The 25216-nt window shown below is 37.8% G+C and overlaps 1 protein-coding gene across 6 annotated transcripts in view; it reads right to left on the reverse strand.

Moving 5' to 3' along the window:
* Positions 1–25216, reverse strand: part of TTBK2 (tau tubulin kinase 2) — a 140770-nt gene that overhangs the window by 36613 nt on the left and 78941 nt on the right. For all 6 annotated transcript variants that reach the window (XM_046649669.1, XM_046649687.1, XM_046649674.1 and 3 more), the window contains 4 exons: positions 16892–16957; positions 13025–13117; positions 12249–12374; positions 615–772 (listed from right to left, as the gene is read on the reverse strand). In XM_046649669.1, coding sequence (XP_046505625.1) covers positions 615–772; positions 12249–12374; positions 13025–13117; positions 16892–16957 — 443 coding nt within the window. The remainder of the gene's footprint in view (positions 1–614; positions 773–12248; positions 12375–13024; positions 13118–16891; positions 16958–25216) is intronic.

The raw sequence follows: 25216 nt of genomic DNA on the forward strand, positions 1-25216 counted from the left end.
CTTTTTCCCTATTTCCTTTTTTATTTCTTAACTAAACAGTTCAAAGCAACCAGAGCAGGTAAAAAATAGGTCAAAAAAAAAAAAAAAGACAACACTGCCCAAAATAAAAAATAGCAAACAAAGCCATTGTACTTAATGTATATAGAGGAGAAAACATTAAAAACAAAAAACCAAGGAGATGGAAATACACCATAACCTGTTGCTAATTCACTCTGAAAATTAAAGCACTTTCTTAACAGGAACAAGCTACATGTTTTGTTCCCACTAAACTGAAGCAAAGTATAGTTGGATATAATTGTGGCGTATTCTTTCCAGCGTCCCATATATTCTTTAGAAGCAAATGCAACAAATGCCCCTTCTCATTTTGAGGAAAACCTACTATAAATCTGACACCAACAAGTCACACAAGCTCTAAGCTCCCATTTCACAGAATGATCTATGAGTACTTGCCAAGAAAAGTTAATCCAAACAGAAGCATATGTAAGAGCAATTTTATACCAAGAAAATCCATAGCCTTTCCCCTGTTTCCTAGCGTTTGGTCATTATGAGGGAATCTGGATGAAATAAAAGACACTTCTGCTAAGACGCTTCTGAATGGTCTGTTTCGGACATACCCAATTGCCGCGGGGGTCAAGCGGGTGTGCAGCTGAGGCGTGGCAGAAGTAGTGGTGGTGGTCAGGGAGCCATCAGCTCCAGTCTTCTCCCAGTCAAAAGGGTCACTCTCAATTACTCCAAAGGTCTTGATGCTGTTGTCAAACACGGATGTAAGAAGCTAAACCACAAAGAAAAAAACTAGAGTAAGCCAACAGTGAACACAGTCACTTTATTCTCTAAGAGAAAGCACCTCAGACTTATAATTTAGTTTTGCAGTACGATTTTTTAAAAAACTTGATGGTACAACAGTGGAATTTGAATAAGGACTATATGTGGGTGATGATATTGAATTAATATTGATTTTTTCAAGGTACTGGTTTGTACTTATGTAGGAGAATGTCTTTGTTCTTGAAAGATACACAATGAAGCATTATATCTAAAACCTACTTTCAGATGGTTTGGCAAAATGAAATGTGTTGCATGTGTATCTGTATATTCCCTTTCAACCATCTATGTGATTTTTTTTGGTCAAAAAGTGGCATTTTTATATAGTTCAACTTAAATAAGTGAACAATGTTAACAATTAGTATATCTAAGGAAGGGGTATATAGAAGTTCATTGTACTTTCTTCCAGTTTTTTTGTGGATTTGAAAAGTTCTTAAATTACGTGTATGTGTGTGTACACACACAAGTTATCAAAAAGAAACCTGCCCCATTATTTGATTTATATTATAATTTCTTTTTTTTGTCTTTAAATTCCAGAAGTCTGACGTGATCTCAAGAAAGACCTTCCTTTACCTTCCTTGCAAACACCTTCCTTTTTACTGTTTCTGACAGTATGCACCATTTTCAGCTTTACGATTATGGCTTCATTCTCTCCTCACCATTTTTCTTACTCTCTTAGTACCCTATCATTAGAGATTTGTTTCGTACATTTCCTATCCCATTGGAGGATTCTGCGAAGGTCTGTTTTAGGCTTTAAAAAGATTACTCTGGCCATGAAGTGGAGAGTAGATGCCATAAACAGCGATGGGGATGAGGGTGCCAGGAACAGATGACCAGTTAGAAGGCTACTGTTGCTTGAACCAGCATGCTAACAGTGGAGGTGATAAGCAGTGGTAGGATTTGGACATAACGTGTGCAGCCAACAGAACTTGCTGATGGATTAGATGAAAGCCATGAGAGTAAAGAAAAAATACAGAATTATTGAGATTTCTGTCCTGAGTCACTGGGTAAATGGCAGTGCCACTTACTAAGATGGAAAGCAGTGAGTTTGGGGATTGGGATATTGAAAGTTTTATGGCGTTCAAAGGGGGAACAGGGAATACAGATACAAAATTGAGAGTCATCAGCATAGATATTAACAGGAATTATTTAAAGCCATAGGACTGGACGATATTATCTAAGGAGAGTAGGTAGCAAAGGGGTCCAAGGGCTTAAGGTCTAGGGCACGCCAACATTTAGATGGAAAGAAGAGAAAGAATCACAAATGAAACCAAGGAATGGCAAGAGAGGTAGGAAAACCAAGAGGGTGGTGTTCTAGATGCCAAGTGAAGAAACCATCTCAATGAGGAGATGGTCAAATGCCATCAATTATAAATTCATAGTTATTTCTCATTATTTAATTGATTTCTCTCTCTTTCACCCAGACTGTAAGCTCCAAGAGGCCGGTATATGTCTGATCTTGCTCATCACTGTACCTAACACAGTGCCTTCTATATAAGAGTGCGGTACTGTGATTTATAACAAATAATATATTTAGTCATTCAGATGATCCAAATATATTTCTCATATATATCTGAGAATATATTCAAATATATTTTCTTTGTTTCCTGGCTCATAGGATCCAAAACTCTTGGAATTTCCTGAGAAATAAGAGCAATGGGAGCATCTTTTGTTATAATCCTCAGTTCCTGAAATCACTTCAGAACTATAAAGTTGAAATGGGTGTCTTGTTATGCATAACAAGCCCCTTTCCATCATAACTGGCTTTATGTTAATGAGGTGACTTTTGGAAAGCATCTAAGGATGGAGGCTGGTCAACAGAGGAACCAACCATGTGATTAGAGGGTTGGAACTTTCAGTCCTACCTCCCTGGTGTCCAGGAGAGGGGAGAGGGGCTAACGCTGAACCAATTACCAAGGTCAATGATTTAATCAACCATACCTATGTAGTGAAGCCTCCATAAATACCCAAAATGATGACTTAGGAGAGCTTCTGGGTTGGTGAACATGTGGAAGTGCTGAGAGAGTGATGCCCTCGGAGAGGTATGGAAGCTCTGCCCCCTTTCCCCATACCCTGCCCCACACATTACTTCCATCTGGCTGTTTCTGAGTTATATCCTTCTAATAAACTGGTAATTAAAAAATGGCTTCTTAAGTCTTGTGAACCGCTCTAGCAAAGTAAGCAAACCCAAGAAGGGAGTTGTGGGAATTTCTGAGTTACAGCTAGTCGATCGGAAGTACAGGCGACAACAAGGACTTGTGACTGACATCTGAAGTGGAGGGCAGTCTTGTGGGACTGAGTCCTTAACCAGTGGAATCTGAGGCTATCTATGTCTAGGTAGATAGTGTCAGAATTGAGTTGAATTATAAGACACTTAACTAGTGTGAGAGAATTGCTTGGTGGGTGTGGGGGAAAAAAAAACCTTGTTGGAATTAGGGATGCAGAACTATTAAATAGTTACTCTAAAAACATTTCAAGAATAAGTGTTTATTTGCAATAATATTTACTGAAAGATTCAAATGACCCTACCTTTCATTTAAGTCCCAAAGAAAAAATAATAAATGTACAAAAGGAAACTAAAAGGAGAAAAGGAAATGGAAAAGGCATAGATATAAAAGCTGGGAATTTTTATTTTGGTCATGTTTGTTGATGCAAGTCACTTATGCTACAGCTTAGACTTCTCCAAATTGTCAAAGGTAGAAGGCTGTAGAAAACACAAACAAGGAAAGGAAGATGGATCGAGACCCAGCATATGGGAACTGAAGTCCTGACTCTGGAAATCGAGCTTCTCATAGGTTCTCACAGAGTGAGATGCATGCTTGCTGAAAGGTGGAGACTGTCCATGAGGCAGCACCTGCCCCCGCTGTGTGAGCACGGAGCCCGCTATGGCAAAACGCTCTGCCTGTAGTGGGCTGCAATAGGGATGATCTCGAACTGTTTCTATGACAGATGTCCTTTTATCATAAGACTATTGTCTTACATTTATCACAGTATTGTATGTCTTAGAAATGTAGCATATGCCCCTGGGTCTCAAATAAGAAATAGTTTATCACTATGATGGTGATACTAGAGACCAGCAGCAGGAGGCAGAAGGATGGAGGGCACAAAACAAAGAAAAGAACAAAAGCTAAAGGCATGGAGGCACTAAAGGCCCCCTAGTGGGAACAAACGGTCTGACGAGGCAGAGCCCTGCAGATACTTTAAAGACCAAACATTTCTGATGAAGCAAAATAATTTTCTACTTCAGGACCTGGGTGGCTCTAAATCCTAAACTTCAACAGATTGGGATAGTAAAAACCGGACAAGTCAAGGACTTTTTTTTTTTTTTTTGGTAACTGAATTCATTATATCACTTTTGGCTAAAATAAATAATAAAACCAGAAAACTCCACACTTCAGTTACTTATTCAAATAGATTTGAGAATAATATAAATTAATCACAATATAACAATAATAACAATATAAATTATATAAATGATATATAATACTATATTATATAATATATAGTAATGTAATAAATTACATAAATGATATACTATAATGATAACAATAATATAAATCATATTTACACAAAACTTGTGATTCTCAACCTTTTTTATGGGGTATGGCCCCCCAAATAACACTGAAGAATAAAACACTTTCTAATCAGAAGAGGAGCTCACTGTGGTAGTAATTCTCAAACTGAAAAGGCGGTAGAGCAAAATCTGAAAAAACCTTCCAGATGATTCTGATACTTCCCTCTAGGAAGGCATGTCTCATGTCTCCATTGAGAATCACTGGAAATCTAGTATATATCTGGCTGCTTTACTTCTTTTATTTAATAATGTGTTCTTGGAAAATATAAACTAATTTAAAGAGTCCAGGTTTCTCAATTAGGGTAACATCCCCCCAGGGATGCAGTCATATGCCAGAGAGTTTAAAGTCACCCGATAACTGAGGCACAGCTTCCTGAAGAATTTTACTCAGAGGTAAGACATTTAATGTGACATTTTATAATACAAGGAACACAAAAATGTTTGAAACTAAAATTCACATGAACCTTTAAGAGAAATCAGGAGAATGCCAAGAAATTTTGGACTTGTGGCTAATATTTTAAGACTGTTCCCAGACCTCTTGAGAAACATACTCATCCTTTGCTGCAACAGGAGAACCTGGTGAAATAGTGTAAGAAACGCTAGAAGCATACGATCATCAGGAAGGTGAATCTTCCTTGGATGGAAGAAGGGCAGTGGAGGAGGTTGGTGGAAGGGGACTTTGGGGAGAGGAGGAAGAAAAGAGGAGGGAGGACCTGAGGAAAGTCTGGACAGGCAACAATGCAAGATTACTTTTTATTTGGCTAATGTTGTGGATTATTTGTGTGAATTTCCCTTCTCCTTGCACTTATGAATAAAATACTTATTAATCCTAATTCTAATGAGATATACAATAAAATGATTTTTCTAAAGCAAATTATTCAAGACAAAAAAGTAATCAAGGTGCTATGTCTAGGTAATAAGATTCTGAATAATTTGGATTTTCTACTTTTCCATAATTTCTAAACTTTTATGACTATGTACTTCTTTTAATAATGAGAAAAAATCTAACAAAAATGCATTATCTAAAATAAACTGATTGTATATTTAAGCATATATAGTCCACAAAAATGCTCAGTGCTAGCTCCTACCACCTCAATACCCTTATTCTCTATAGCAGTCGGTCATCTGATATGGACATAATGCCTTAGGGAAGCACCCCTCCTCTTAGCACAAATGCAATCAACAGCTTATCATATTTACCTCTATATACAATCCCAGTCTGCCCTTTCAAAAAGAATGTAGACAAAGTCCAGTCTTTGCAAAAACAAATATTATCTGGAATGTGATACTGAGAACTCACTGAGAATCCTGATTCCTCAATTCTAAGTTAATAAATGGTAAATTAATGGATCAATAAAGCACTTAACCAGCAGAGCACAATGGCAATGCTGGCTTGGCTGATTCAAAGATAGATTTATTTACTGCAAAAGAAACTGCCTCATTCCAGTGATAAGTAGATGCAATAGAGGGAAAGAAATGCACATGTTCTAGGTTTCTCTCCTTTTCTGGGGGTTTTTTAGCAGCACTGGTAGAGGGAAACAACAATGCATCACACTCATCCTTTGGAGAACAGAACCAGAAAAAGAGATCAAATAAAGAGAACAAGTTGAAGAAGCTGCAGAGTTTTGGCTGTTTTCACCATTGATATCAAGATACCAGGGCAACTCAGGAGTGCTCCTCGGTCAGCTGCCCCTGGGACCAGAGGCAGTGAGAGGCAGCCTGGCTGCTCAGCCAGCAGTGCTCAGTCAGCCCTCACTGTAAATCGGCAATGTATTAAGTTTCTTGATGCCTCCTAACAAGGTCAATGAGAAAGGTAAGCAGCATTTCCTTTCTGCCTTAACAGGACAAAGCAGCATAAAGGAAACAGAAAGAGGTTCTATTAACAAAGAAGTAGTGTTGAGTAGAATATAAGAATGAAGAAAGAGAAGTGAGATAGTGATAAGCAAATGCAGTGTCACTGAGGTACATGAACAACCACTTAGGTTTACATGATGCTTTACAATTTACAGAACTGTCTCACAGTTCTCATTAAAATCTTAACACCACCACTGTGGCATAGGTATTTTCACCATTTCACAGACAGGAAAGCAGGTTGTGAAAGGTCATACAAATGGTGCATAGCAAAGCACCAACGGACACAGGTCTTTTAAGTGCAGTGCTATTTCCACTATGGAAGAGGTATGGCCAGTTAGCACACAAGGCAAAAACAGCATATGGTTGAAATTATCCTTGAAAGTCCCTTAAGATGACCATAGAGTATAGAACAGTAGTTGCACGAGGTACAACATAGCTAGTTTTTCCTCCAGCAATGGGAGAGACTTCTACTTCTCAAACAAATGTGAATGAAGTAAGCTGGCTGCATGTAGGGGTTATACTATACCAAAAAGGTGATTTCTTTTAGACGTGAGAATCACACTCAGTGCAGCCTGATTCAGGATGACTAGACTGCTGACTGGACTGAGAGAAAGACTGAGGGAACAGCAGATTCACAAGGGCACTGCACCATCACCCTCACCATAGGGTGGGACTAACTGATTCAAAGGGCAGCACAATCACAGACACATTAAAAATTTTCCGTCTCCTGCATGTACAGCTGAATTTAAGTGAGTCAAGTAAACATGGACGTTCTGTGACTCTATCGTGTTCTATAGTTATATCAAATACCCATTCATTGCTTCAGACATACACTGAACATCTACTGTCCTGGGGGTAAGGAATGCAGAGGCAAACAAAACACATTCTTGTCTTTAGAGTTTGCAATCAACAGAAGTAATAATTAGATTAAGCAGACAATTCAATTTGGCAAATTTTTCTTAAATGTCTATCATTGTGCTAATTTCTTGAGCAAAGTGGGATAAATGTGCAAGGGCCTGGCTCTAAAGAAATTTATCTAGTAAAGAGACAAAAACAAAGTACTGCTACACGAGCTTAGAAAAAATCACTACTGACTAGAAGGAATCAGAGGAGACTGTGGAGAAGCTGCCATGTGAGTTGGGCTTCAATTTCACAAGACAAGCAGTGTTATGAAACACAAGCATTCCAGGCAGGGCACACTGGGAGAAGGGTTGGTGGTCCCATTTGACTGCACTGAGGGGTCCAACATAGCTGAATCACATAAGTACAATGGGGAACGAAAGGAGATAATTAAAAGAGGGTAGAGCAAGATTTCATCCACTTCTCTCCATCTCCACTGGTTATATCCAAGTCAAGACGATCTTTGTTTCCTGCCTCCTTCCCCCAAGGAAGTCTCTATCTTTCAGCCTCCCTTGCAGTTAGAATTGGGCCAATGTGAAAGAGTTCTGGCCACAGGGGTATATGCCAAAGTGTTTAGATCATTTGCGAGCCTGGTCATAAAATCCCTAAGCAATCATCCGCACTTGCTCTTCCCCTTCCTGATGACTGCAAAGGCCATGTATTAATGACAGCAATGTCAAAATATGGGTAGAGTTCAGCTCTTCAAGTCACCACTTGAAAGTTGCCTAGGAGAGCCGCCCAACTTAACTACACTGTTACATGATCAAAAAATAAACCTTTGTGGCGTGAAGACACTGATGTTTTTACATTTCTTTCTTTCCAAGGCATAGCTTAGCCTATCTCAATACCTTCCTAAGTAGTCTCTAATTTTCCTCTGCTTCATTTGGATGCACACAATAGCAAAAGTAATCCTCTTAAAACACAAATTGGATTGCCCTGCTCCTGTTTATTAGACTTCCAAGGCTTCCTGTTGTACTTTGAATAAAATCCAAACTCCTTAACAAAGCCTACCAGGCCCTGCATCATCTGGTCTCTGCCTTTCTTTCCAATCCTATCTCAAACCACTCTCTCCTCTCATTTACTATGTTCGGGCCACTTGTCTTCTTTCCATTTCTTTCTCACATCAGAGCCTGTGAACATGTTCTTCCTTTTGCTTATAACATTCTTCCTCTTATTTGTCTCTTCACGTGGCCAGTACAGTCCCATTTTGAGGGCTTGGCTTAAATGGCAGCTTTAGGGAGAGACCTTCCCCTGACCTGCTGTTTTATGGGAGCTTCCCCTTGTTATTTTCTAGCTCAACCTCTTACTTGTTTGCTTCACAAGCAGCTCATCCATGGCCTCTGAAAAATTTAACCCGGATGTTATCAGAGTCAGGGGATCCTAAAATGGCTCTAAGTCTCCCAACGCAAGAGGCAAGCCTGCTTGCTGCATTCTGACGCAATCTTGGTTTAAACAGCCCCATTACTAAACCTGGAAAGTATATTAACAAGATTAATGAAGCTTGGCTGGCTCTGGATTCCCTCTCTATCACATCCTCCGATGTGAGCAGTATGCTGTGGCAGTGTATGAACTAGTGATACACATGTTTTAGTTTCAGGCTCACCAACTGTGTGTAAATTTATGGGTTTCATTAGTCTTCTCAACTTGCTAAACAATGCTTAACATAATCTGAACATTTGTTCTTATGTCAGGATCATGTGATCCTATTAATTACTGACAATAATTTCCGATAATTCTTCATATACCTTTTTAGTTCTTTCACTGCCTTTTTATTAACCAGTCATGTTCAGATTTACCTTACAGTGCCTGCTGTGTTTGTGGCCACCTCTCCAAGGCAGGCAGGATGGTAAACTGGAGAGAGGTTGGGCCTTTCCGAAGGAGTCAGAAATGGGTTCAGATACCACTTCTAGCACCACTAGTTTTCCCAGGTAACATGTCTAAACTACGTCTCTGTAAGACAGGGATAATAATACCAGGTATTACTGTGACAATGCTATGTATCATTTTTGTGACAATAATGTGTAAAGGCACCAAGGGCTCTTCTTTATCTAATTTGATGCTGTTATCTTAGTTTCCCACTAACTAGTAACAGTGTCACCTATAGGTGGAGTCCTGTGGCTGAATTCAAGGCTTGTAAGATTTTCTTAGGTACCCCTCAGAAATATTTTCCCTTCTCAAAATGCTTTAAAAGGATTTATTTAAATTATAAGGTGGCCCCAACAGGATTGAATGTTGTTATCACTATTTACATTTCTGAAAATGTTGGCCAAGTACTTTTTAACTTTTAATTTGAAATAATTAAAGATTTATAGGAAATTGCAAAAAGAGTACAGCGAGGTCCCATTCATCCAATTTGCCCCAATGGTAATATCTTAAATAACTAGAGCACAATACCAAAACCAGGAAAATCACATTAGTACAATCCACAGAGCTCATTAAATTTCAGCAGTTTTACATGTACTTGTGTGTGTGTGTGTAGATCTATGCAATTTTATCACCTGAGAAGATTCATGGTCCAGCACATTTTTATCTCAGAGTTGCTATCCTCTTTCAGAATCTAATAATAAAAACAATATTTATAATAAGATAGCTGCTTTAATCTTGGCCATAATCCTGATACCTTCACCTTTAGTTTGATAGAAAATAGTATTTATGTACATATGAGCTGATTTTTTCTTACATTTCCTGAGTAGGAGAATATTAGATAATTCAATTCAATTTTCCTAACATTTGCTGAAAATTCAGGTGCCAGGCACAGTACCAGGATAGTGTGGGATAAAAAAATAAGACACAGTTGTACCTCCAGGATTTAAAACCCAGCTGGGAACAGACTTATACATAAATGTGAAGTACTGATAAACTTGACTGTAATTTCCCAAAAACATCATAACATTTCCCAAAAGCAAGTGTCAGCCTTTATTCCAGTTGAAACATGCGTAAAAGATTCCTGGTAAAGAGCAAAACAGCTCTTCCCTCTACATCTACACCTGTTGTCAGAATGGGCAGAAGCAGGCTCCTGGATGAGGTGTTGGCCATATGTAATTTGTTAAGATGATAATGTTCTTTGGCAAGAAACAGATTTTTAAAGATTTACAAAACACAGACATTTGAAGTGAAAGTTGCTTTGTTAAAACAGGATCATTTAGCACTTTGATTAGAAAATACAGTCACTTTGGTCTTGGCTCAGAATATACAAAGTTGAACTTTACTGTTATTTGACCTCTAGATGTAGCTAGGGAATGCTAAATACTGGTATGTTTTTTGCTTGTTGCTGAAGGAGGCCTATTGTTGTTTTTAACTACACTGGTTGTCCAATAAGGAATTTAAAATTTTGAAAGAACAGTAATTAAACTCAAATTCAGGAACAAATTCCAAACTGTAAAATTAACCATAGGGACAGCATTAGTTCACAAGAGCATTCAGATTCCAAGTACAGTAATTTTTCTCAAAATGAAGACCACAGCAGGGCTCTGTGAGGGAAGCAAGACACAGAAACTGCAAAGCTCAGACCTTTTTGGAAGCTGATGTCACGCTGATACTAGACATCAGAACACACCAGTCACTTACGCTAACATTTTTTTTCCCAATTATCCTTCTCCCGTCCACCTGCACTCTGCTCCCACTCACTGCTTACGAAAGATGAGAGAGCAAGAAAGAACCAGATTATTTACAGAATCTGTTAAACAAGAAAATGTTATGTCTGCTTTCTGTCTTCCAAAAATAGGAAAATTACTATACTTTGTTTTGTTATTAGGTAACAGAAACACAGAAAAGCCCTTAAGAGAATGTCCAAATGAAAAACTTGAGAACAATAATTTGTGAATTTAAATTGGTCTAAGTTTCAAACTTTAACAGTGACTATGACAGTCTTCTTTAGATTGGAGACATAACTAAGTGGAGAATGTGATCAAATTTTTTTTGCTGTGCTAAACTTTTATCCTCTCATGCAAACTTTGTCAGTAAGCAAATTATTAGCACCCAAGATGGAAAAGTTGGGACATTTTCTAGCTCCTCCTGAATCTAGTCGTAAAGGTATAATTTCATTATTTTATTGCAAGTAATGTGAACTTCTCTGCATTTCAGAAAAGACACATAAAATGTAAAAATAAGAACATGTTCCAAAGTGACTTGTACACAATGCGCTTTCTCCATTTGTTAGACACTCTATACAGTTCAACACAAATAACCACACAGAAAAGCAGCAGCTTGCCCACTTCAGGTCTCTAAGGACCCACGGTTTTATGTTGCCCCTCTGCTTTATTTCCTGTTTACATCGTATATAAAAGTTGCAATTTCACACAGAAATGGTAATTAAATGCAAATAAGTTCCTGTTGTACAGACAGTCTTAGTCTTTTGACTGGGAAACACTGATAACACTTAAGAACGTAAAACTTCCATTAATAGGCAGTAAAGTCTATGCGTTGTGCTTTGTAGATAAAAATGATACACTAACATATTATTATTATTAATCTACGTGCAGCTTCATTTATGTTTTCAGTGGTAGTGATTATTTTGCATTAAGCTCTGACCAAGTTCTCCCTGAGAGCAACAGAATCTGCTGAAATACAGTTGGTTGGGCTTAGGGATGCAATTTGTGGTAAACCTAGTGAACCGATACAAGGCCTCCTTAACTGATGCTCTAAGGAAATGATTCACTGACCACAGACAGAATGGAGCCAATAATCTTCAGTGCCTGATGTCCCATAGCATATTAACATATGATATGCAGCCCTTAATCCCTCCACAGACACACTACCTAGCTGGACTTTTCCTTCTGGTCAACAAATTAGCTATAGGATTTACATAATTGGAACTATCAGCAGTTCTATACACCATGAATCACAGCAGGAACAGTAAAATCTGTTACATGATGAACAAACCTGAAATTCTAATGAAGTACGTTCATCCAGAAGGGAGGAAACACACACAGAGAGACACTGTCATCATCAATTAATTTCACCGTATTTCTCAGGATGTATTAAAATAGCATTATTCTAAGGGCCTCCCATATTCATTCACAATACCCTCAAAGATTCAATGAGTGAAAACAGACTAAACGAGAGAGAAGAATTAACCCACAGAACTCACAAAGGTAATTACCTGGTAGTCTGGTTTTGTAAAATAATCCAAAGAAGAGATGTGATCCAGAAACATGCTGAATTCTGGAGGGAGATGTTTCAACATAAGCCTGTGGTCATACCTCTCCTTAATGGAGCCCACTTGCTCCTGGGAAGTAAAGAGAATTAAGGAACCAGTCAATTTCTCTTGGCAGCTACACATTAAGAGCCTCTCAGTAACAGTCTCAAGGGTATGTACAAGGGAATGAGATACTGGGGCAATTAAGTATGAAGCAAGAACTGAACTCTTACTAATAGCTTAAGACACACTGTTTTAAAGGGGAGGAAAAAACTGTAACGCAGAACCAAAAGGATAAGTCAGACTTCTGCACCAGTGAACTTAAGTTCCCCCAAAACAAGAGTCATTTTTAAATGTGGGCTCCTTTTCTTTATTAACATATGTGTTTACAATATTCAAATCAAACAACACAATGTGATAATTAAAAATTAAAGATTAATTGACTTATAAAAAAGAAAAAGAACTAGTGAAAATAAAAGCTAAGAGAGCGAGCTAGAAATCAAACCAGCAGTGATGACTGTACTTAAATTAGTATCTATTCTCTGTGTACACAGAAAAAGTCATACTATTAATTAGATTTCTAATAATAGCTCATAGAAAAATATAAATATTGGAATATAGGGAAATTGCTTGTAAATTTTAATTCTTATGCATAAGTATACTCTCAACAAAAAAGGACTACCCAGGAGAAATTTTTATTCCTTCCCCTACCACAACTCACACTTTCATTTCCAAAATACCTTATCCTTTATTTTTCTCCAAGGCAGCTGACCAACCACAAATTCCACCAACATGTAGAATAAGGACCAAAGGTCATCATGTCTTCCCATTTCCTTCATAAGCAAAACAGAATTCAGTCACATTACATATCACTTCTTGCGAGTATATTACATTGTCTAAGGCCTAAAAACTTGAATGCATTTCCCACAAAATTATCTGGTAAATATATCTATACATCTACATATAGTTATATAGCTATCTACATGGCATATATTCTGAATAATATATACTGAAATATAATAATAATATACTGAAAAATATTTTATACAAAGAACACCCCAAAACCAGAAATGCTGGAAATAATACAATTAATAGTCCATTAATTAATAAATAAGCTCATTAAGTAGTAAGAGAAGGCGGTTGCCAAGGATTGGAGGAAGAATTAGCGTTTAGTGGGTATAGAGTTTCAGTGACGCAAAATGGAAAAGTTCTGGAAGTCTGTTACACAATAATGTGAATATACTTAAAACTGTTGAATTTTACACTTAAAAATGGTCAAGGACTGGCCTGGTGGCGCAGCTGATAAGTGTGCACATTCCACTTTGGCGGCCCGGGGTTCACCAGTTTGAATCCTGGGTGCAGACATGGCACTGCTCAGCAAGCCATGCTGTGGCAGGAGTCCCACGTATAAAGTAGAGGAGGATGGGCATGGATGTTAGCTCAGGGCCAGTCTTCCTCAGCAAAAAAGAGGAGGACTGGCAGCAGCTAGTTCAGGGCTAATCTTCCTCAGGGGAAAAAAAAAGTCAAGATGGTAAATTTAATGTTAAGTGTTTGTTTTGTTTTGTTTTGTTTTTTGGAGGAAGATTAGCCTGGAGCTAACTACTGCCAATCCTCCTCTTTTTGCTGAGGAAGACTGGCCCTGAGCTAACATCCATGCTCATCTTCCTCTGCTTTATATGTGGGACACCTACCACAACATGGCTTTTGCCAAGCGGTGCAATGTCCGCACCCGGGATCTGAACTGGCGAACCCAGGGCCGCTGAGAAGTAGAACGTGTGCACTTAACCGCTGCGTCACCGGGCCCGCCCCAAGTTATGTGTTTTTTACCACAATCAAAAAAAAGTAAAGGGGGGCTGGCCCCGTGGCCAAGTAGTGAAGTTCACGCACTCTGCTGCAGGCAGCCCAGTGTTTCGTTGGTTCGAATCCTGGGCGCGGACATGACACTGCTCATCAAACCACGCTGAGGCAGCGTCCCACATGCCACAACTAGAAGGACCCACAACGAAGAATATACAACTATGTACCGGGGGGCTTTGGGAAGGAAAAAAATAAAATCTTTTGAAAAAAAAAGTAAAGGGAATCCTAAAAGCAAGCTGGAAATGAGAAGCAAGCTGATACTGAAGCTTTGGCTTTGGCTGTTCTGGGGGCATCTGTCACAGGTTTTATCAACCATGGTTTTATCAATTAGGAAAGGGACAGGTATAAAAGCTTGAGCCTACACAAGACAGGAGGTGTAACTAAGCTACTTCCCCCACCCGCAGCATATAGCCAGGGCCCTCAGAGGGCTATCCTTAGTACAATAAGGTCTAACACACATCACTTTGGAGATATGAAAAAAAAGGTATACAGATAAAGGGAAAGAGGCAATATTTAAAGAAGTAATGAAATGAAGAATCAATGAAAGATGTGAACATTCAGATTTTGGAAGCACAGCAAATCCCAAACATAACACATATAAAGAAATCCACCCCTAGGCATACTTGAACGTATCTGCTGGACACTAAAGACAAAGAGAAGGCATCAAAAGTAGTCAAAGAGAAAGGACGAATTAAATATAAAGTAACTACAATTAAATGGACAAAGATCTTCTCAAGAGCAACCAAGAACCAGAAGAAAGGAAAACAATTTCTTCAAGTATTGAGATAAAACAAATATTAACAAAAGATTAAAATGTAAGACAACAAGACAAAGTGAACAGAGTTCAAGAGTTTCAAAAAGTCCTAGTACTGTTTGGGAATTAGTAACATGAAAAGTTTAAGATTAAGGTACCAAAAAAACAGAAATGGAGTGTACTGTGTTTAGACATTATCAAATCAGGATCACAAAGTATGGAAGAAAGAAGTATATTAGAATTATCTGGGAAATTTTTTTAACTTTTCTTTTTGCTGAGGAAGATTTGCCCTGAGCTAACATTTGTTGCCAGTCTTCCTTTTTTTTTTTTTTTTTAATATGTGAGCCACCACCACAGCATGGCCACTGATGAGTGGTGTAGGTCTGCACCCAGGAACTGAACCTGGACCACTGAAGTGGAGCATGCCGAACTTAACCACTAGGCCATGGGGGCGGGCCCAAATGAACAATTTTTTTTCTTTTTTTGCTGAGGAAGATTTACCCTGAGCTAGCCACCACGACAGCATGGCCATGGACAGATGAGTGGTGTAGGTCCTAGCCTGGGAACCAAACCTGGGCTGCCAAAGCAGAACACACTAAACTTAACCACTAGGCCACCAGGGCTGGCCTCTGGGAAATCTTTTTAAATTAGACAAGCACCTCTGAAGGTTCCACTAGTTGCACTCCTGTATTACCACATAAACTGACAATTGTTGTGAAGCTGTATTACTGGGTAAAGCATTCTACTCCTCAAGTGTGCTGGGAGCAGAAAAGGGTAAGAACCACTGCTATACACTATCAAATTTCTCTGCCAAAGTTAGATGAATAACAAATAATAAGCAGGTTAACAGAGTAATGGTTAGAGCACTCTATGCTGAAGAGGCTTATAGAAGAAATCTCTACTCTTCAAATTTAAAAAAATAAAAATATATAATCTCTTTCTAGTAGCTATTTTGGAAATGCTTAGGGAGATATTATGATCTCTGAAAATGTTTATGCTTATCTCAAAAAGAATGTCTGATTTCAAAGATTCCAATGTTGACATAGTTCTCTAAGAGAATTAATTAGAAAGCCTAGTACTTCCATAAAATAAAGTAACACTGAATCAAACCAAATGAGTTAAAACGCTTGGCAGAGTGCTACACACTGATAAAAACATTTTTCTTATTTTCAATTTATAATCACACCGTAAGAAACCAAATTAAGTGTAGCATAGCATATAAGACCACAGCATACTCTTTCTATTATATTTAGCACTGGTCAAATTTTCATTAAAGGAATTCTGGCTTCACAGAACAACAAGGTAATAAAAGATCAAGAAAAGATTTCCCTTTATTTTATCAAGGAATCACCTGTACATTTCTCAACTCCATCCAAACAAGTTTTCAAGGATTGAGAATCCATAAAATACCTACCTTTCCTACACATAATTAAGGTTTAGGATGAGAAAAAAACTCAGAGAAGAACAAAAGGACCAAAGTGAAAAAAGAGAGAAAGAGAAATTTTAAAAATTTAACTCAAGAGGAAAGGTGTAATTACTAAAATGAAAATTTAAAAGTTGTCTGCATTTAAGATCTTCATGCAAACAAAAGATTTGGTGGAAAGGGGATATCACAGATTAGACGCATATTATAGATAAAATTATGACCCCTACTATTTCATTAGGTATTGATAGTATTATATTCCCAAATAACTCCTTGAGATAGAACACAGAGGTTTTATTTCTTTAAAATTCTATATTAAATTCATTAATAGTTATACCTAAATAAGGACACAAGACATTTACCTATTAGCTTTTCTGGCAAATCCAACTTTAATTTCTACGCAGCTGCACACATCTATTATCCACTACACATCTAGCCATGTATTAGTATTACTAACCCCGTTCCCCCTGCTCCCAAGCACTTTCCACACCTGTGTACTCTAATGTAAAGAAGTCAATCCAATTCAAGCCATCAGCATGCTTGTACAGATATGACTCTGGCGCAGATACTTACCCTGTTCCGATGAGCATTGATTGATGCATAACGAACTGTCCCTCGAAAGCCTGCCACAGCTCGAGGCTACAATAAAACCAAGCAAAGAATTATAAACAAGCCTCAAATACCAAAGATTCAGCACACTTGAGCCCATGAAGTAGATGGGAGAAACATGTGCATTACTATCACAATAAAACACTATTTAAATGTCCAACTTTTCACTGTGAAATTACAGAAAATTAAAGACAGAATATCTCTAATAAGTCATATGTTAAAAAAGCACTAATAACATTTTAGTTATCAATGAGTCCCATTTTTTTCTACCTGCATTTTAAAACGGCATTTATGACAAACTCTGTACATTAGAAAACATTAAATGCTTTCATATACCCAGAACCACACCAAGCATCATAGTACATACATTAATATTCAGGCTCTGGTTGCAAATAAGTATATTAAGACCATGAGGAATCTCTAAGTAATCTAAGATGTCAACCTCTTTATGTCTTGGCTATTTCATTCAAACTCAATTCAAAGATGGTGGCAACCTGTATCTCTCCCTAGATACGCAACTTATATATTCATAAATTCAAGTTATTGGGTACTTATGTGCCAGGTATTAGGAATAAATCCAAACATGAATAATACATGATCTCAATTCTCAGAGAGCTCAACTTAGAATAAAGTCCAAACTCTTCTTAACTGGCCTACAAGACCTTCCATAATCTGCCACTGGCCTCATTCCAAAATGAAGTTACCTGTGGTTTCTCCTACAACCAATTTTGTTTCAAGCTAAAAACTTTGCACTTGCTATTCTCTCCAGCGGGAATGCCATCCCCTTGCCTGCCTACAATGGCTAGCTCTTCTACTCTACATTAAGCCCTCTGCTCAAATGCCACCTCCTCAGAGAAATATTCCTTAATCATTCTAATCTAAAATAGTACCTGCCCCTGCAATGCCACTCTATTTTTACTTTGCTTTATTTTTTTCTCATAACACTTTTCACTACCTAAAATTAATTTTATTTATATTTTTACCTATTTGTTTATTGCCTGTTTTCTTTCATTGGAATATAAACTCTGATGGTAGGGTCTTCATTTTGCTCATTTTAGACAGAGAAACAGTTTTAAGAGGTAAGTAAACTTGTCTGAGGACACAGAATTAGTAGGTGATAAAACCAGGTATCAACCAAGGTCTTTTGACTTGAAATCATACACTGTTTCCATTCTATTGCTTACAAGGATCAAGTCAGTACCCTAAAGATCCATGGATGGCACTATAGCTCAATAGGAAAACTGACAAACTTGAAAACAATCACAGCCAATAATTTTCACTAATAGATCTTTTTGTCTTTTTCAATAATTTCAAATTATCCTCAATTAACATGTACTACTTTTGTAGTCAAAAAAAGACTATAATAAATGTTATTTTAAAAATCTTTAGTTACCAGAATCATTTTGGTAATATGCTATACCATAAGATAAACATTCTGTGTTCTTCCTCTGTTTGCTCATTTTTGTAATCTTTTCAAGTTAGTTGTCTATTGTATTTCTTCTTTCATGAAATTCTTTCTTACCCTTTAATTACTCCTTTTTCTTTTTGTTTTAAGATTTAACTTTTTGGGGGCCGGCCCCATGGCCGAGTTGTTGGGGTCACGCGCTCCGCTTCGGTGGCCCAGGGTTTCGCCGGTTTGAATCCCAGGCGCAGACACAGCACCGCTCATCAGGCCATGCTGAGGTGGCATCCCACAGGCCACAACTAGAAGGACCCACAACTAAAATATACAACTATATACCCGGGGGCTTTGGGGAGAAAAAGGAAAAAAATAAAATCTTTAAAAAAAAAAATTAACTTTTTTTTTAAAGTTGGCACCTGAGCTAACAACTGTTGCCAATCTTCTTCTTTCTTTTTCTCTTCCTTCTTCTTCTCCCCAAAGCCCCCCAGTACATAGTTGCATATTCTAGTTGTGAGTGCCCCTGGCTGTCCCATGTGGGACACTGCCTCAGCAGGGCCTGATGAGTGGTGCCATGTCCGCGCTCAGGATCCGAACCAGTGAAACCCTGGGCCACTGAAGCAGAGCGCGCAAACTTAACCACTTGGCCATGGGGCTGGCCCCAGATTTAACTATTTTTAAAATATTCTTTGTATTTAATGACAAGTCTCAGAAATCAAAAGTTTCTGCAATCTATTTAAATCCCCTTTATTTTCTTAGCTACCATTCATTGACAATCATAGTAGATCTCAATATTTTCCTAAGACATCATGACTAACAGGAATATCTAATATTCCCAGTTTGGTTGATGGAACTCTGAAGTCGGAGATTTCTCTTTCAAGAAGAAAAACAGGTAAGAGGATATAAGACAGGCTACTATCAACACTTTTCACTAAATAACAGTTCAGAGGTGGTATTTTTATTACCTGACAAGAGCCTTCACTGACTCAAAAATGTTTTTATAGCATGTAATTTTGCCAGTTATTTGCATTCCAGTAAGTGACAGGATGACAATCTCCAGAGCTATTATCACACTCTGCAGCCTAGTGCATGGTTAACTGGGCACCTAGACTTCCCCCTTATGGATTCTAGCCAAGACAAGCCCAAGAGACTTCTTCCAGTCAAGAGTTCCCCTGGCCTGGCTCTGACCTTACTTGTGCCATGGAAAGGTTGAGACAGAGGTAAAGAGACGAGCTGCTGAGAGAACTGGATGTGACTCATCAAAGAAACACCAGATCAAGAGAATTCAGCCACCTTCCATGAAGCAGAAAAGACCACTTAACCCAACTGGGGAAACAGCTAGAAATACAAATAATTCTAATTCAAAGCAGATTATAATGAATATCATTAGCAATGTACGATGAGCTCTGAAAGCCTAGGAGTGGTAAGGATTAGTTCCATCTGGTGGGCGGGAAGAAGGAAAAGACCTATGGAAGGAGGAAGAGTCTTAAGAATAAGGCAACATTTAACTGGGCCTTGAAACAGGTGATCTCTTGAAACTTCCCCATTGATGGCAACTTGGCAATATCTATCAAAATCACAAACGCATATATTCTTTTTGACCCAACAATTTCACTTCTGTAAGTTTATCTTACAGATATACTTGCAGTATGTACAAAAATAATGGATGTATGAATTCATTCACTACATTACTGTTTGTGAGCAAAAGACTGGAAGCACCCAAATGTTCATCAATAGGGGACTGATTAAATAAATTACGGTTCATCCATATAATGGAATACACTTTGCAGCTGCAAAAAAGAATGAAGCAGCTCTACATCCCGAGACAGATCTCCTGGACACATTGTTAAACGAAAAAAAGAAAAGTGCAGAATGTATACCACGCTACCTTTTGAATCAAAAAGGGAAAAATGAGAATATACATTTGTACTTATTACATATGCATTAAAAAAATTCTGGAAGAATACATTAAGGAACAAATAACAACACTGCTACCTAAAGTGGAGGGAGGGATGAGGGCAGTATAGGAAATGAACAGATTTGGAACAGCATGGGTGAAATGGAGATTTGTTTCACTGTTTACCTTTTAATTTTTTTCAAGTCAGGTTTATTGAGGTACAATCTACATACAGTAAAATTCACACTTTAAGTATACACAGTTCTACGAGGGGTTTTTTTTGAGGAAGATTAGCCCTGAGCTAACATCTGCCACCAATCCTCCTCTTTTGCTGAGGAAGACTGGCCCTGAGCTCACATCCGTGCCCATCTTCCTCTACTTTATATGTGGGACACCTAGCACAGCATGGTTGATAAGCAGTGCCATGTCCGAACCCAGGATCCAAACTGGTGAACCCCGGGCGGCCGAAGCAGAACATGCGAACTTAACTTCTGCGCCACTGGGCTGGCCACTATGAGTTTTGATAAAGATATACAGTCATGTAACTAACACTGCAATCAAGATACAGAATATTTCTGTCACTTCAAGAGTTCCCTTACTGGCCCTTTGTAGTCAGTTATTTCCCCTCTATTCCCAGTCTCTGGCAACCTCTGATTTCTGGCCCTCACTAGCACTTAGAACTGTCTGTTTCTTTAGGTTTAACCATTCTAATTGCCATGTAGTTATATCTCACTGTGGTTTTAATTTTCACTTCCCTGATAACTAAAGATGTTCAGCATTTGTTAATGTAATTATTTGCCATCTACAGTATCTCTTCTTTAAGGAAATGTCTATTTAAATCTTTTGCTCATTTTTATTGGTTTATTTTTTTATTATTGAGTTCTGAGAGTTGTTTATAGATTCTGGATATGAGTCCTTTGTCAGATGTATGTTTTGCAAATATTTTTTCCCACTCTGTGACTTGTCTTTTTCATTTGCTTAACAGTGTCTTTCAAAGAGCAGAAGTCTTTAATTTTGATGAACTATTCTTTTATTTTTGTACCATATGAATATAATATCTTTTCAAAAATTATACTTAAAAACATCTTTTAAGAAAAACAAAGTAAAAAGTGAGAGTGGTTAACAACCTAAGAGCATGTTTTGTTAAAATAAACACCTTTGATATTTGAGTGAAAAGGAAAAAGAAAAAAATAAATTGAGCCTTGAAGGACTAACAGAATTACAATAGGAAAAAGGAAATGCATTTTAAGTTAAAAAAACACAGTGAACAATGCAAAAAGGGAGGAAAGTACTATAAGAGTTAGGAGAAAGAGTTTGGTATGGTTGAAGCAAATGGTGACAGAAAATAATGGAAAAGTAGGTTGGAATCAGACTAAGGATGGCCTTGAATGTCATATTAAGTTGTTTGGTTTATAATGTACAGGCAAATGGAATTCATTAAAAATTTTTAAGCAGGGAAGTGACATGACTGAGGAAGTGCTTGGGATGTTTCCTCTGCTAAAAGTATAAAGGACAGACTGGAAAGAGAAGGTAGGGACGCCAGCGAGGAAACTAATAATGCAATGAGAAATCATGAGACTAGTACAAGAACAGAAGCAGTGTGAATGTGAAGGAGGAGATGAATGTTAGAGACAGAATGAGCTCCTAGGAGAATAAATCTAGAAAGAGAAGGGAAGGATTACAGGCATGAGCCCTGACCTATTGCTAACCAAAAGGAGGGGATCGGGGGGGCAAAAAGCATGCAGAACTATGTAATAAGACCTCCAAGGGAAATAAGAAACTAGCTGAAATTCTGGAATGGTAACAGAGAAAAAGACTTTTAAAATTTTTCTTAAGTAGGTCACTACAGCCCTAGGCACTGGAAGTTTCAGTTGAATGGTTAAGAAGGAAGCGGCAGGAGAAAACATGGCATTCCAAGAGCTTAGATACAAAGGGCCAATGTGAGATGCCAGCTGAGGGCTAAGGAAACTGGGGCATGCTTTAAACCAGGAAGAAAAAAAATGAACATGCAGATTCAAATCATTAAGTAAACAGACGTTCAACTCTGAAACTGTATGGATCGAAGTATTGTAAATATATATAGTTCAGGACTTCTTTGTATCTTACATCCCTATTTAATGTAACTAATACATCTTAAAGGTGATAAACAGCAGAAGCTCTCAAAACCAACCACATAAACAACTCGTTAGTGTAACAGATACTGTCCATCGTTCCCTTTGTAATGCATTCTGACTGATGGTCCTATACCATAAGTTTGGTAAATAAACATACATTTATGTTTTAAGGGAGTGTCTCTGTGGTGATGGAATAGTTTTGTATCCTGATTATGGTGTTGGTTATACAAATCTATACATGTGATAAAATTTCATATACCACCTTTGCCCCCAAGAAAAAGTGCAGTAAAAAATAGTGAAATCTCACTCAGGTCTGTACTTAATAGTATACCCATATCAATTTCCTAGTTTTGACAATGTACTATGATTATGTAAGATGTTATCACTGGGGGAAGCTAGGGGAAGGGTACATGATAACTGTACTATTTTACAATAATTTTACAATGGAATCTACTCCATACTCCAAAATAAGTACCCTCAGGTCTACAGAAGAGAGAGGAAAGCAAAGCAAAGGACTGGTTAATGCAAAATTTAGAACGGACATTATATCTAGGGCTGCAATGACCAATATAATAGCAACCTAAAACTAAATGAAATTGAAAATTCAGTTCCTCACTTGCTCTGGCCACAACGCAAGTGCTCAATAGCCACATGTGGCTAGTGGCTATCATAGTAGATGGTGCAGATGCAGAATATTTCCGTCTGCAGTTAAGTTCCATTGGACAGCGCTGCTCGAGGAAGGAGAAGGGATGCAATCAGGAAAGGACCTACGGCACGCTTCTAAGGTGGTAATTAGCTATTTCTTAACCTAGATGGAGGTCATGGGTGTTTTAATATTCTTCTTTGAAATTTTTATATGTGCTTTCTATACACTTCTGGAATATATATAGCAAGACAAAAAAATAAAAATATTGGTTATTGCAGATAACATGATGGCATACCTACATAATCGAAGTAATTCAATTCAAGTTTCCTAAAAGCAATAAATAAATTAAGCAAAATTGTACTATAGGAAACAAATCTACCAAGGCAACTTTTGACTTTATAGTAGTGGAACATATAAGTAAATGTTTTCAATCATAATCATGACCCAAAAAGTACAAAATCAATTTTATTTGCGATTTAAGGAAAACTATGAAATCCTACTGGCATAAAAACCCTAACAGGAACTAGCTATTAACACATAAATAAAGGGAAAGTTCACCTCTTACATAGCCTGGGCCATATTCAACCACAAGAATATTCTCTCAATTCCCTTCCCTCTCTTCCATAGTGCTAACGTGACCCCAAGCCAGGTTAAACCCAATTCCCGGACTAAACTGCACCCCTAAACAAGCAGTTAAAGGTATCTTGAGAAAAATATACAATAGTCCTGACAGTGTCACCTTAAATTACCATAATACTCAAATGAGCTTTCAGTACAGCCCAGCAATCTATTTTCATAGTCAGTTTACTTTCTCCCTCTCCATGATAACTATTTCACAAGTCTTCCTCTCTCCTCATGCTCCAACACCATTCTGTCCTCTCAGCAAAAGGCTGTGCCTCTTTCTTCACTGAGAAAATAAAAGCCATGAGAGAACTTCAATTTCCCACTACCAAATGTAAATGCCTACCTGAATCTGTGTCCACTTATCCTCGCTTACAATGAAAGTTGCAGTGTAACTTTTCTCAGTTAACAATGGAAGAAGTGTTCCTGCTCTTATACACTGGGCTAACCTCACCATTTGTGCCAGTGTGCTATGCAAGAACTTGGCTCCTATAATTGTTCCTGCTCTGTTCTACATCATCAATTTTTTTCACGTCTCCTGAGCATCGCCATCAGTACAAAAGCATGCTATAATAACTGCCATTTAAAAAAAAATTAGGGAAGGAAGGAAAGATTTCACTTCCCTTTCAACTACTTCCCTGCTTTATCATTCCTCTTTAGAACCAAATAAACTCCTCCATATATATACAGAGTTGCCTATACTCCCTTTCTCCACTTCCTCTCCCCAATAATCTCTTTAACCCACTCCAATTAGGTTTTCATTGCTGTACAAAACCTCTCCTATAAAAGTCGCCAAAAGCTTCCATCTTGCCAAATCCAGACGGTCAGTTCTCAGTTCCTACCTTACTTGACCTATCAGTAGCATCTGATGCAGGTGATAATCACCCCACATACTTGAAGCACTTTCTTCACTTGGCTCCCAAGATACCACACTCCCCTGATTTTCCTCCTTCCTCACAGGCTGATCCTCCTCCTCACTCTTCTTGGCTAGCTCATAGTTCTCTATCTACCACTGAACTGCTAAAGTGCCCCAGTGGCTCAGATTCAGAACCTCTTTTCTTATCTAGCTTATCTAATCTAGTTCCATTTTTTAAAATTATCATTTATTTTAAACAGTGGGAGCAAATAATTCTTAAATTTGTATTATCTCCATCCCTGATTCCTCCTTATGCTACAGATTACTGTATCAAATCACCTTCTTGTTATTTCCAATTGGAATCTAAGAGGCATCTCAAACTTAACTTCTAGAAAATACAACTCGTGATTTTCCCTCATCAAATTCGCTCTTCATCCTTCTTCCCCATCATGGTTAATACCATTCATTCTGGACAAAATTTTAGAAGTCATTCTTGACTCATTTTTTCCCTTCACATTCTAATATCAAATGGAGTAGTAAGTGTTATTAAATCTATCTTTAAAATATATCCTAAATATGACCACTTCTCACCACTTTCATTGTACCACCCTAATGCCACTTCAATGTACCACCAGCCACCATCAAGGAACACTGGACCATGGCATTAGCCTTCTCACTTTTCTTTCTGATTCTACTCTTGCTCTCAGTAGTCTCTTCTTCACAGCCACAGTGATTTTTTTAAAAACAAAAATGTTC

This window comes from Equus quagga, chromosome 2 (assembly GCF_021613505.1).
Source record: "Equus quagga isolate Etosha38 chromosome 2, UCLA_HA_Equagga_1.0, whole genome shotgun sequence".
Classification (NCBI taxonomy): domain Eukaryota; kingdom Metazoa; phylum Chordata; class Mammalia; order Perissodactyla; family Equidae; genus Equus; species Equus quagga.